At 52.0% G+C, this 10,419-nt stretch overlaps 1 protein-coding gene across 1 annotated transcript in view; it reads left to right on the forward strand.

Annotated features, from left to right (window-relative positions):
• POLR2A (RNA polymerase II subunit A) overlaps positions 1-8,523 on the forward strand; it is a 34,729-nt gene extending 26,206 nt beyond the window's left edge. Inside the window, exons 23-29 of the mRNA XM_081835586.1 lie at positions 1,324-1,428; positions 1,560-1,742; positions 3,210-3,413; positions 4,194-4,380; positions 4,892-5,005; positions 6,220-6,369; positions 6,463-8,523. Coding sequence (XP_081691712.1) covers positions 1,324-1,428; positions 1,560-1,742; positions 3,210-3,413; positions 4,194-4,380; positions 4,892-5,005; positions 6,220-6,369; positions 6,463-7,619 — 2,100 coding nt within the window. The 3' untranslated portion in view covers positions 7,620-8,523. The remainder of the gene's footprint in view (positions 1-1,323; positions 1,429-1,559; positions 1,743-3,209; positions 3,414-4,193; positions 4,381-4,891; positions 5,006-6,219; positions 6,370-6,462) is intronic.
• The last annotated feature ends 1,896 nt before the right edge of the window (positions 8,524-10,419 follow it).

A 10,419-nucleotide genomic window follows, 5' to 3' on the forward strand; every position in this document is an offset into this window, starting at 1 on the left:
CTCCCACCTGGGAGAGATTCCCCTTAATCAGTCTCACACCAGGAGAAAAAAATCTCTGACCTGCTTCTCATACTGCCCCTTCCTCTTCTCTCTGACAGCTCCCTGTACGTATCTTCATTCATCAAAAATACAATTTTTAAAGTATTAAGGCATACCTCTAGCTAATAGGTAAGAAGTAAAAGACCCCTGGACCGTTAAGTCCAGTCGAATTCGACTGTGGGGTGCTAGGTTGGCAGGAGCTGGGACAGAAAAACGGAAGCTCACCCCCGTAGAGCAGATTCGAACTACCAACCTTCCGATCAGCAAGCCCAAGAGGCTCAGCGGTTTAGACCACAGCGCTGTCCACATCCCTTTATCTCGTTAATACTAGTAGACTAGACCATGGGTAGGCAAACTAAGGCCCGGGGGCCGGATCCAGCCCAATCGCCTTCTAAATCTGGCCCGCGGATGGTCCAGGAATCAGCATGTTCTTACATGAGTAGAAGGTGTGCTTTTCTTTAAAATTAATTTCTGGGTTATTTGTGGGGCCTGCCTGGTGTTTGTACAGGAGTAGAATGTGCGCTTTTATGTACAAGGCATCTCTGGGTTATTTGTGTGCCATAGGAATTCGTTCATTCCACCACCACCACACTAAAAAAATAGTCCACCCCCCCCCACAAGATCTGAGAGAAAGTAGACTGGCCCCCTGCTGAAAAAGTTTGCTGACCCCTGGACTAGAGAGCCACCCAAAATCAAAGAATGAAGACTGTGATAGAAGGAAGGAAGGAAGGAAGGAAGGAAGGAAGGAAGGAAGGAAGGAAGGAGGCCAGATGGGTGGGGTACAAATAATAAATTATTATTATTATTATTATTATTATTATCATCATTGAGGAAAATGGGAAAGCCAGGGAAGGTCCGTTTACATAACCAGAAATACATGAGAGCATCTGTACAGGCTAGTGGCATGCCACATGCCCAGTGGGTCGTACATTTATCCCACGGGCTGGTTGAGGAGATTGCCCTTCTCCAGAGTCGCACCCAAGCCACTCCAGCTGCAAATGGCAGCATCTCTGCCTTGCCACGGCCTGCGAGGCCTGGATCTGGCAAGGGGAAGAAGGAAGGGCAGTTACCTATCACTATTGCTCTGTGACTTTTTCCGATATACTGCTTTTTGGGCGAAAAAACACACCCGGAGACAGCTCCTGCAAAATGCAAATGCATTCATGGCAGTGCAAAGTGGCCCCTCAGGCTCCCGGCAGCCTTTGCGGGGCAGGTTTGGGGTCCTGAGAACACAACAGGGCTGACACTTTCTGCCTCCTCCCCCCCTCTTGCGCGGCTTTATAGGAGGAGGAAGTTGTGGACAAGATGGACGACGACGTCTTCCTCCGCTGCATTGAGTCCAACATGCTGACGGACATGACGCTTCAGGGCATTGAACAGATCAGCAAGGTGAGCCTGGGCGGCGGGCAGGATTCGCACTCGGGAGATGCCAGCTGGCTCCCACAATCGCCTCCCCACCTAGGCATGATAGGGGCTCCCTCCTAGCGCACTCTGACCCCCCTATTTGCCCTCCCCCCCAGGTCTACATGCACCTGCCCCAGACGGACAACAAGAAGAAGATCATAATCACGGAGGACGGGGAGTTCAAGGCTTTGCAGGAGTGGATTCTGGAGACGGACGGCGTCAGCCTCATGCGGGTGCTGAGCGAGAAGGATGTGGACCCCGTGCGCACAACCTCCAACGACATTGTGGAGATCTTCACGGTGGGTACCGGGGGGGGGGGATATACGGCTAGGAGAGGGCTCGTTCTGGGGTTTCCTGCGAGGGGTGGGAGGGGAGCAGCCCTTCCTCTGCGATAGGGCATGTTCATTCGTTTATTAATTTTATATGGTGCATACAGCGTGTTACAAGGAAAAAAACTGCTTCTTTTCCCTTATGGGGTATTTTGGAGCCTGTAAAGAGTCCTTGAGGGTTGCCTGTCGGTAGGAGGAAATAACAGAGACCAACCAAAGTATATTTGAGAAGCAAAGCGGCTAGTAAGACTGATAGAACTGAGTGCAGTTATTTATTCTTGTTATAAGAAAAACTGCCCCCTTTCCCTTACGGTGTATCCAAGAGTCCTTAAGTGGGTTCCCTATCGGTAGGAGAAAACAACAGAGGCCAACCAGAGTATATTGAGAAGCAAAACAGCTAGTAAGCCCAATCTTTATTCAGGGAACTGTTGCAACAGGGTCCCCACTCACCACACGCAGGAGAGAGGAGAACCCTGAACAATGGTGCGCAAGCCCTTATATAGACGCTTGAAATTGCCCACCCTGTAGCCCGAGACCACCCCCTAAAGCATCATACATACATCACAGAAGGAGGCGGTCTACAGCAGAAATCCTGTCTGCCAGGAGACCTGATAATGGTCACTGATTGCATTGCCTGGGCAGTCTGGTCGTTCTTTTGTGGTGGTTAATACTTTAGTTCCTCAGTCCAGGTCACAGGCTCACCCTATTCCTAAACAAATATGCCCTTAAGACAGGATTTTTGAGCCCAAAAGACAATGGGAAGGCTTTCCCCATTTGCCTCCCTTACTGCAGAGGAATATTTGAGGTCAATTTGGGAGAAATCAAAATGGTTTCAGGATGATTCTCCCATACGATTTCAGACACATGGTTCATATGTTTAGATATGTGTGCGTTAATGAATATTTATTATACATTTGAGACTTTTTGAGAATATAAGAATTTTAATATAGAATAACAACCACTTGACTGCAAAAGCAACAATAACAAGTTCAAAAGCGATTTACAGAAAAGATGCAACGATGACATTATTGCTGAGCAAAATTAACAGTAATTTAAGGTATTTAAAATAACAGTGGACCGAAAGCAGATTTGCGCTCGCATCAGCTTTCTGGCTAGGCTTGTCTAAACTGGAATGCCTTTGGAAGGCAGTGCGGTGAAAGGCTTCAACAGGCAGGGAGTTCCGAAGCGCACTAAAAGATGGTTCTTTTGCGCAACGGGTATCGGGTGCCACCTGCACAGTGCCAATTCCACCGATTGAAGGGCCCGAGTTGGCTCATAATGGGGCAAGGCGATCTCATGTTTGTTTGAGAGAGAGAGAGAAAGGGAGAAGGCGCGCCCTCCGAGGTGAAGATTTAAGGGAGGGGATCTGGTAGCGCAGGTTTTTTTGGGGGGGGCCTCTTTGCAACTGTGGCAGCCTGCCTCTCCTCGCCCGTGCAGGTGCTGGGCATCGAGGCCGTCAGGAAAGCCCTGGAGAGGGAGCTGTACCACGTCATCTCCTTTGACGGCTCCTACGTCAACTATCGCCACTTGGCGCTGCTCTGCGACACCATGACTTGCCGCGGCCACTTGATGGCCATCACCCGGCACGGCGTCAACCGCCAGGACACGGGGCCCCTCATGAAGTGCTCCTTCGAAGAGACGGTGAGTTTTCTGGGGGAGGGAAAGGGCCAGGAATTTGTCAGGGGTTCAGCCTACACTTGAGTTGGACCCTGAGAGAGACACATGCCCGACTGGCACGTTCTCTCCCTCCTGGTCGATCGTTTGGGAATTTCAAAAGCTTTCTTCAGCCTGAACATCACGGTGACCAATGCCAACCGACATACTTAGGGATCCGCAGAGTCTGCGCATCTCGCGTGACAGACCTCAGCAACTCAGCATTTTGGCTAATCTACTTTATTTACATATAAACACACATGGAGCACTGCAACATGCCTCCCTCTCTAGCATCAGACAGCAAAGAGAAAGAAGAAAGGACAATAGTCCTACTTCACAGAACACAGTACAGTGGTACCTCGTGTTAAGTACTTAATTCGTTCCGGAGGTCCGTTCTTAACCTGAAACTGTTCTTAACCTGAAGCAACACTTTAGCTAATGGGGCCTCCTGCTACCACTGCGCCGCCGGAGCACAATTTCTGTTCTCATACTGAAGCAAAGTTCTTAACCTGAAGCAGTATTTCTGGGTTAGCGGAGTCTGTAACCTGAAGCGTATGTAACCAGAGGTACCACTGTAACACAAACATCCTGTCTCCGTCACTTCCCACTTTGTGGAGTCAAAACATACACCGTCATGGGATAGACAACAATCCCATGACTGCAACCACGGAGCAGGAATTCTAACAGAATGTCCCTCTCCCGCCACTTGGGGGTGGGGAGCTAGCACGCCACCCTTTGACTCGCCCTGCCCTCCGCTGCCCCCTGCAGGTTGATGTGCTGATGGAAGCGGCTGCCCACGGCGAAAGCGACCCCATGAAGGGTGTCTCGGAGAACATCATGCTGGGCCAGCTGGCCCCGGCGGGCACCGGCTGCTTCGACCTCCTCTTGGACGCCGAGAAGTGCAAATACGGCATGGAGATCCCCACCAACATCCCGGGACTTGGCGTGGGCGGACGTAAGTCAACCTGTCGCGCTTGCCGGTCTGGGAGCAAGGAGGCAGCGGCAGGCCTGGAAATCTGGGGTTCTCTTGAGAGGAAAGAGGCAGGTTTCATGTGGGCGGTGCAGGGGATTCTGGGAGTTGGCACAACAGGGCATGCACAAGCAAGTACCCACCGCAGAGGACTTAAGTAGAGAGGAGCGAGGCGGGCATGGGCAGGTGACTCCAAGCGACCGTTTCCTCCCTTGAAGGAATTTTTCGCTTCTCTGAAACGGACGCCTGCGTCTCAGCAGCTAAAAGCGTGCGGCGCTTTGCTTCACAGCCGTTTCCTTTGGGGCGAGGGAGGCGTGCTCAGGCTCGTGAGGCTGAATATCAAGGAAAACAGGGCATCCTCCTTTTAGAAATGTGTGTTTCAGAGGGCAGGATAAAAGCGAGCCTTTAGGGCAGTAGATTTAGCTAAGTGGAAGCAAGAGAGTCTCTGTTGACGCCAATTTCCAATCCTCTCTAACTCCATTCCATTCCTTAACAGCTACCGGCATGTTCTTTGGGTCTGCTCCCAGCCCCATGGGGGGAATGTCGCCCGCCATGACCCCCTGGAACCAAGGCGCAACACCAGCCTACGGGGCATGGTCTCCTAGCGTTGGTACGTATCGGGGAGGGGGGTCTTCCGCCTACTCAAATGCCCCCTCTTGGAATTATTAGCTGCAGGTTTGAGCTTGACCCAGATGGTTGGAATATTGCATTCTGTTCCAAGTTGCTCAACAACAACATGCATTTGCTTTTGACGTGCACCAGTTTTAACCTCCCAACGTCCCTGTTGTGTAGGCCGGGCCGTTGGCCAGTAAGCTTTCATGGCTTGAATTGGGGATTTGAACCTGGGTGTCTCTGGCCCTCGTCCAGTGCTCCCAACCCATGATGCTAAATCTTCCCTGCTTTGGGATCTCTCCTTCCCAGGATCTCTGGGACCGTGCCGTGGGAAATCACAAATTCGGGGAAGTAAGGAAGACCTGCATAGTCTCCCAAGAGGTTTTGTGGGTTTCTTGCGATGTTCTTTCTCCTGCCAAACAAAAAGAAAAAAAGCACATAGATGAACTCTGTGTGTTTGACCTTTCATTGCTTTGCAAACATTGGCTGGGCTCCTAAACGGGAGATTTGGTTCCTCAGCTGCGTACGTGCATCGTGTGGCCTTGCACCCCCGACTGCAAAAGGCAGGGAAATAACCTGCAGGAAACGTCCTGTGTGTATGGGCTGTTGGGGGTGTGATGCACAGCAAATGATCGATCCACACACACACACACACACACACACACTGCAGTTTGGTCTTTGAAGACAAACTCCCAACTGCTAATGGCATCAAAACCCAGGCGGGGGGGGGGGGACGACCACGTAGCTCCTTATTTATTATTTCTGTTTATAGGCTGTGCTTGCCACTTCAGTTTCCCAACCAGGATTGCAATAGTTGCCGCCGCAGCCAGCAATTACCATATTTTTTGCTCTATAAGACTCACATTTCCCCTCCTAAAAAGTAAGGGGAAATGTGTGTGTGTCTTATGGAGCGAATGCAGGCTGCACAGCTATCCCAGAAGCCAGAACAGCAAGAGGGATTGCCTCTTTCACTGCGCAGCGATCCCTCTTGCTCTTCTGGCTTCTGAGATTCAGAATATTTTTTTTTCTTGTTTTCCTCCTCCAAAAACTAGGTGCGTCTTGTGGTCTGGTGCGTCTTATAGAGGGGAAAATATGGTGCTCAGGACTTTTGCAGTACTACAAGTTGTCCCAGACCTGAACTTTTTTGGTGCAACTCTTTTCTCCAACATGGGGCCTGTTTCTTACTCCCTTTTTCCTTCCTCGGTTGTGCAGGTAGCGGAATGACTCCGGGGGCAGCCGGCTTTTCACCCAGCGCCGCCTCCGACGCCAGCGGCTTCAGCCCCGGCTATTCTCCAGCCTGGTCACCCACCCCGGGCTCACCTGGATCTCCAGGACCCTCCAGCCCGTACATCCCATCGCCAGGTGAGCGAGAGAATTCATTATTCCAGTGCGCTGTCGGGAAAACAAACAGACCGGGAACCTGGACTGACGGCTGTTCCTCTTCCCTTCCTCTAGGTGGCGCTATGTCTCCCAGCTACTCCCCGACCTCTCCTGCCTACGAGCCTCGTTCCCCAGGAGCGTACACACCGCAGAGTCCCAGCTACAGCCCCACGTCGCCTTCCTACAGCCCGACCTCTCCGTCGTACTCCCCCACCAGCCCCAATTACAGCCCCACCAGCCCCAGCTACAGCCCCACGTCCCCCAGTTACTCTCCCACCAGCCCCAGCTACAGCCCCACGTCGCCCAGCTACAGCCCTACCAGCCCCAGCTACAGCCCCACGTCGCCTAGCTATTCTCCAACCAGCCCCAGCTACAGCCCCACATCGCCCAGTTACTCCCCGACCAGCCCCAGCTACAGCCCCACGTCGCCTAGCTATTCTCCGACCAGCCCCAGCTACAGCCCCACCTCCCCCAGTTACTCTCCGACAAGCCCCAGCTACAGCCCCACATCGCCCAGCTACAGCCCAACGTCGCCCAGTTACTCTCCAACCAGCCCCAACTACAGCCCGACGTCTCCGAACTACACCCCGACTTCGCCTAGCTACAGCCCCACCTCGCCCAGCTACAGCCCGACGTCGCCGAACTACACCCCGACGTCTCCCAACTACAGCCCCACCTCGCCCAGCTACTCCCCGACCAGCCCCTCCTACAGCCCCACCTCGCCCAGCTACTCCCCCTCCAGCCCCCGCTACACCCCGCAGTCACCCACATACACCCCCTCCTCGCCCAGCTACAGCCCCAGCTCGCCCAGCTACAGCCCCACCAGCCCCAAGTACACCCCGACCAGCCCCTCCTACAGCCCCAGCTCCCCAGAATACACCCCGACGTCGCCCAAGTACAGCCCGACGTCGCCGAAATACAGCCCGACATCGCCGAAATACAGCCCGACGTCGCCCACCTACAGCCCCACCACCCCCAAGTACAGCCCGACCAGCCCCACCTACTCGCCCACCTCGCCCGTCTACACCCCGACCTCCCCCAAGTACAGCCCGACCAGCCCCACCTACTCGCCCACCTCCCCAAAGTACAGCCCCACCTCGCCCACCTACTCGCCCACCTCTCCGAAGGGCTCCACCTACTCCCCCACCTCCCCAGGCTACAGCCCCACCTCGCCCACCTACAGTCTCACCAGCCCGGCCATCAGCCCAGACGACAGCGACGAGGACAACTGAGAGCGGGCGGTGCCTGTCGCCACGGAGACCGGTGGGCGGGTGACCTCCGAGTGGCGCGATTGGATGAAACGTTGGGAACCTTTGGGGAGGCGGCGAAACTTCTGGTAGCTCCTGGCACCCTCCTATTTGCAAGGGGCCTGGAAAAAAACACCGGCGCAGAAGGAAATTCTGCAATGCTCATACCTATCTCTCTCTATTTCTCTCTCTCTCTCTCCATCCCGCAAACCCACAGAGAACGTTTTGATCTCCGTTCTCTTGTCGTTTTTATCTTTAAAAAGGAAATACTGTAAATAATCGCATAGACTACCTAGTGAAATCAGCAAACACGGACCCTGTTTCGGAGGGGGGGAGAGTAGCTCACATGTGAAGGGGGGGTTGAGGCGCAGCCCTCCCCCCCAGCGAGACGCAGCCCCTCTCACGACCTCTCACAAACCGTGCTAAGGGAGAGGCGAAATCGCGAGATTTGGAAGCTGCGACGAATCCCGTCAGCTTTGACGATAATAGTACCTTTTCCCGTACGTGTCCGTCAGGAATTATTTATGTTTAAAAACATTAGAGAAAGTTTTTTGGTTAAGGTGCATTGCATTAACGTGTTCACTTTTCTGCGGGGGGGGGGGTCGAGGGGAGGGGAAGATCCGATGATTAAGAACCTCGGGAGAGAATTTGTTTTTAAGTCTTCTACTTTTGTCGGGGGGCTGATACTTGCCTCCCTTTTTTCAAAGCATGTTTGGAAGTTCAGAACTGTTCCCTGGCTCTCGTCGCGTATGCCTCTGGAGCAGGGCCACGGCAATTAAACCGTTGTCATTTTGTTGGGTGTTTTGGAATCCTTGCTTTTTCTTGTGAGCTCAAAAACTCTGTAACTTTCTGAAAGAAAAAAAAATAAAATAATTTTTAAAAACTCCCAGCCCTTGTGCCTTTGTCAGATTCTTTTTAAGTTGCGTGCGTCTTCACGGCTTCTTCACACGTAGAGCTGAACACGGTGTATGGGATATTGGGGAAGAATTATTGTAAGCTCGAGGAGATAATGATCTGATGCAGTCAGCTTCCATCTCTGGTCTTCTCGGTGGTGGCGCCTGCCCTGTGGAACGCCCTCCCACCAGATGTCAAAGAGAAAAACAACTACCAGACTTTTAGAAGACATCTGAAGGCAGCCCTGTTTAGGGAAACTTTTAATGTTTGACAGACTATTGTATTTTAATATTTTGTTGGAAGCCACCTAGAGTGGCTGGGGAAACCCAGCCAGATGGGCGGGGTATAAATATATTATTGTTATTGTTATTATTATTTTATTAATTATCTTGTTGGGATGCGGGTGGCGCTGTTGGTTAAACCACAGAGCCCAGGACTCGCCGATCAGAAGGTCACGGTTCGAATCCCCGCCACGGGGTGAGCTCCCGTTGCTCGGTCCCTGCTCCTGCCAACCTAGCAGTTCGAAAGCACGTCAAAGTGCAAGTAGATAAATAGGTACCACTCCAGCGGGAAGGTAAACGGCGTTTCCGTGCCCTGCTCTGGTTTGCCAGAAGCGGCTTAGTCATGCTGGCCACATGACCTGGAAGCTGGATGCCGGCTCCCTCAGCCAGTAAAGCGAGATGAGCGCCACAACCCCAGAATCGGCCACGACTGGACCTAATGGTCAGGGGTCCCTTTACCTTTACCTGTAATTATCTGGTTATCCCTTCCTGACACTGGTTTCTGTGTTCTATTGCTTTCAATATCCCTTGTGAAAAGGCCTTTGATGTGTTGATGACGCTGTTCAGCAAAGCCTTCAATATATAGCCTGGCATTTTTTTGTCGTTGGATGTAGAGTGACCCCCTGGACCAGAGCACGCCAGGCACTCCTGTCTTCCACTGCCTCCCGCAGTTTGGTCAAACTCATGCTGGTAGCTTCCAGAACACTGTCCCACCATCTCGTCCTCTGTCGTCCCCTTCTCCTTAGGCCCTCCATCTTTCCCAACATCAGGGTCTTTTCCAGGGAGTCTTCTCTTCTCACGAGGTGGCCAAAGTCTTGGAGCCTTAGCTTCAGGATCTGTCCTTCCAGTGAGCACTCAGGGCTGATTTCCTTCAGAATGGAGAGGTTGGATCTTCTTGCAGTCCATGGGACTCTCAAGAGTCTCCTCCAGCACCAGAATTCAAAAACATCCATTCTTCGGCGATCAGCCTTCTTGATGGTCCAGCTCTTACTTCCATACATCACTACTGGGGAAACCAGAGCTTTAATTATACGGACCTTTGTTGGCAAGGTGATGTATCTGCTTTTTAAGATGCTGTCTAGGTTTGTCATTGCTTTCCTCCCAAGAAGTAGGCATCTTTTAATTGTGTGACTGCTGTCACCATCTGCAGTGATCATGGAGCCCAAGAAAGTAAAATCTCTCACTGCCTCCATTTCTTCCCCTTCTATTTGCCAGGAGGTGATGGGCCCAGTGGCCACGATCTTAGTTATTTTGATGTTGAGCTTCAGACCATATTTTGCGCTCTCCTCTTTCACCCTCATTAAAAGGTTCTTTAATTCCTCCTCACTTTCTGCCATCGAGGTTGTGTCATCTGCATATCTGAGGTTGTTGATATTTCTTCCGGCAATCTTAATTCCGGCTTGGGATTGATCCAGTCCAACCTTTCGCATAGCAAATAGTTAAAACAAGAGGCGGGGTGGCCACCCAACTTTGACAGCTTTAAAAGAGGAAGAAGCAATTCTGGGCGTATGGTAACCCTTAAAAAAAAAACAACCATAGTCCTTTTGGTTGGGGATAATTCAGAATGAAATCCCCAGGTGTCGGGAAATGTTATTTATGTATGCAACAAC

Source organism: Podarcis erhardii (genome assembly GCF_964252035.2).
Source record: "Podarcis erhardii genome assembly, chromosome: 13".
Taxonomy (NCBI): domain Eukaryota; kingdom Metazoa; phylum Chordata; class Lepidosauria; order Squamata; family Lacertidae; genus Podarcis; species Podarcis erhardii.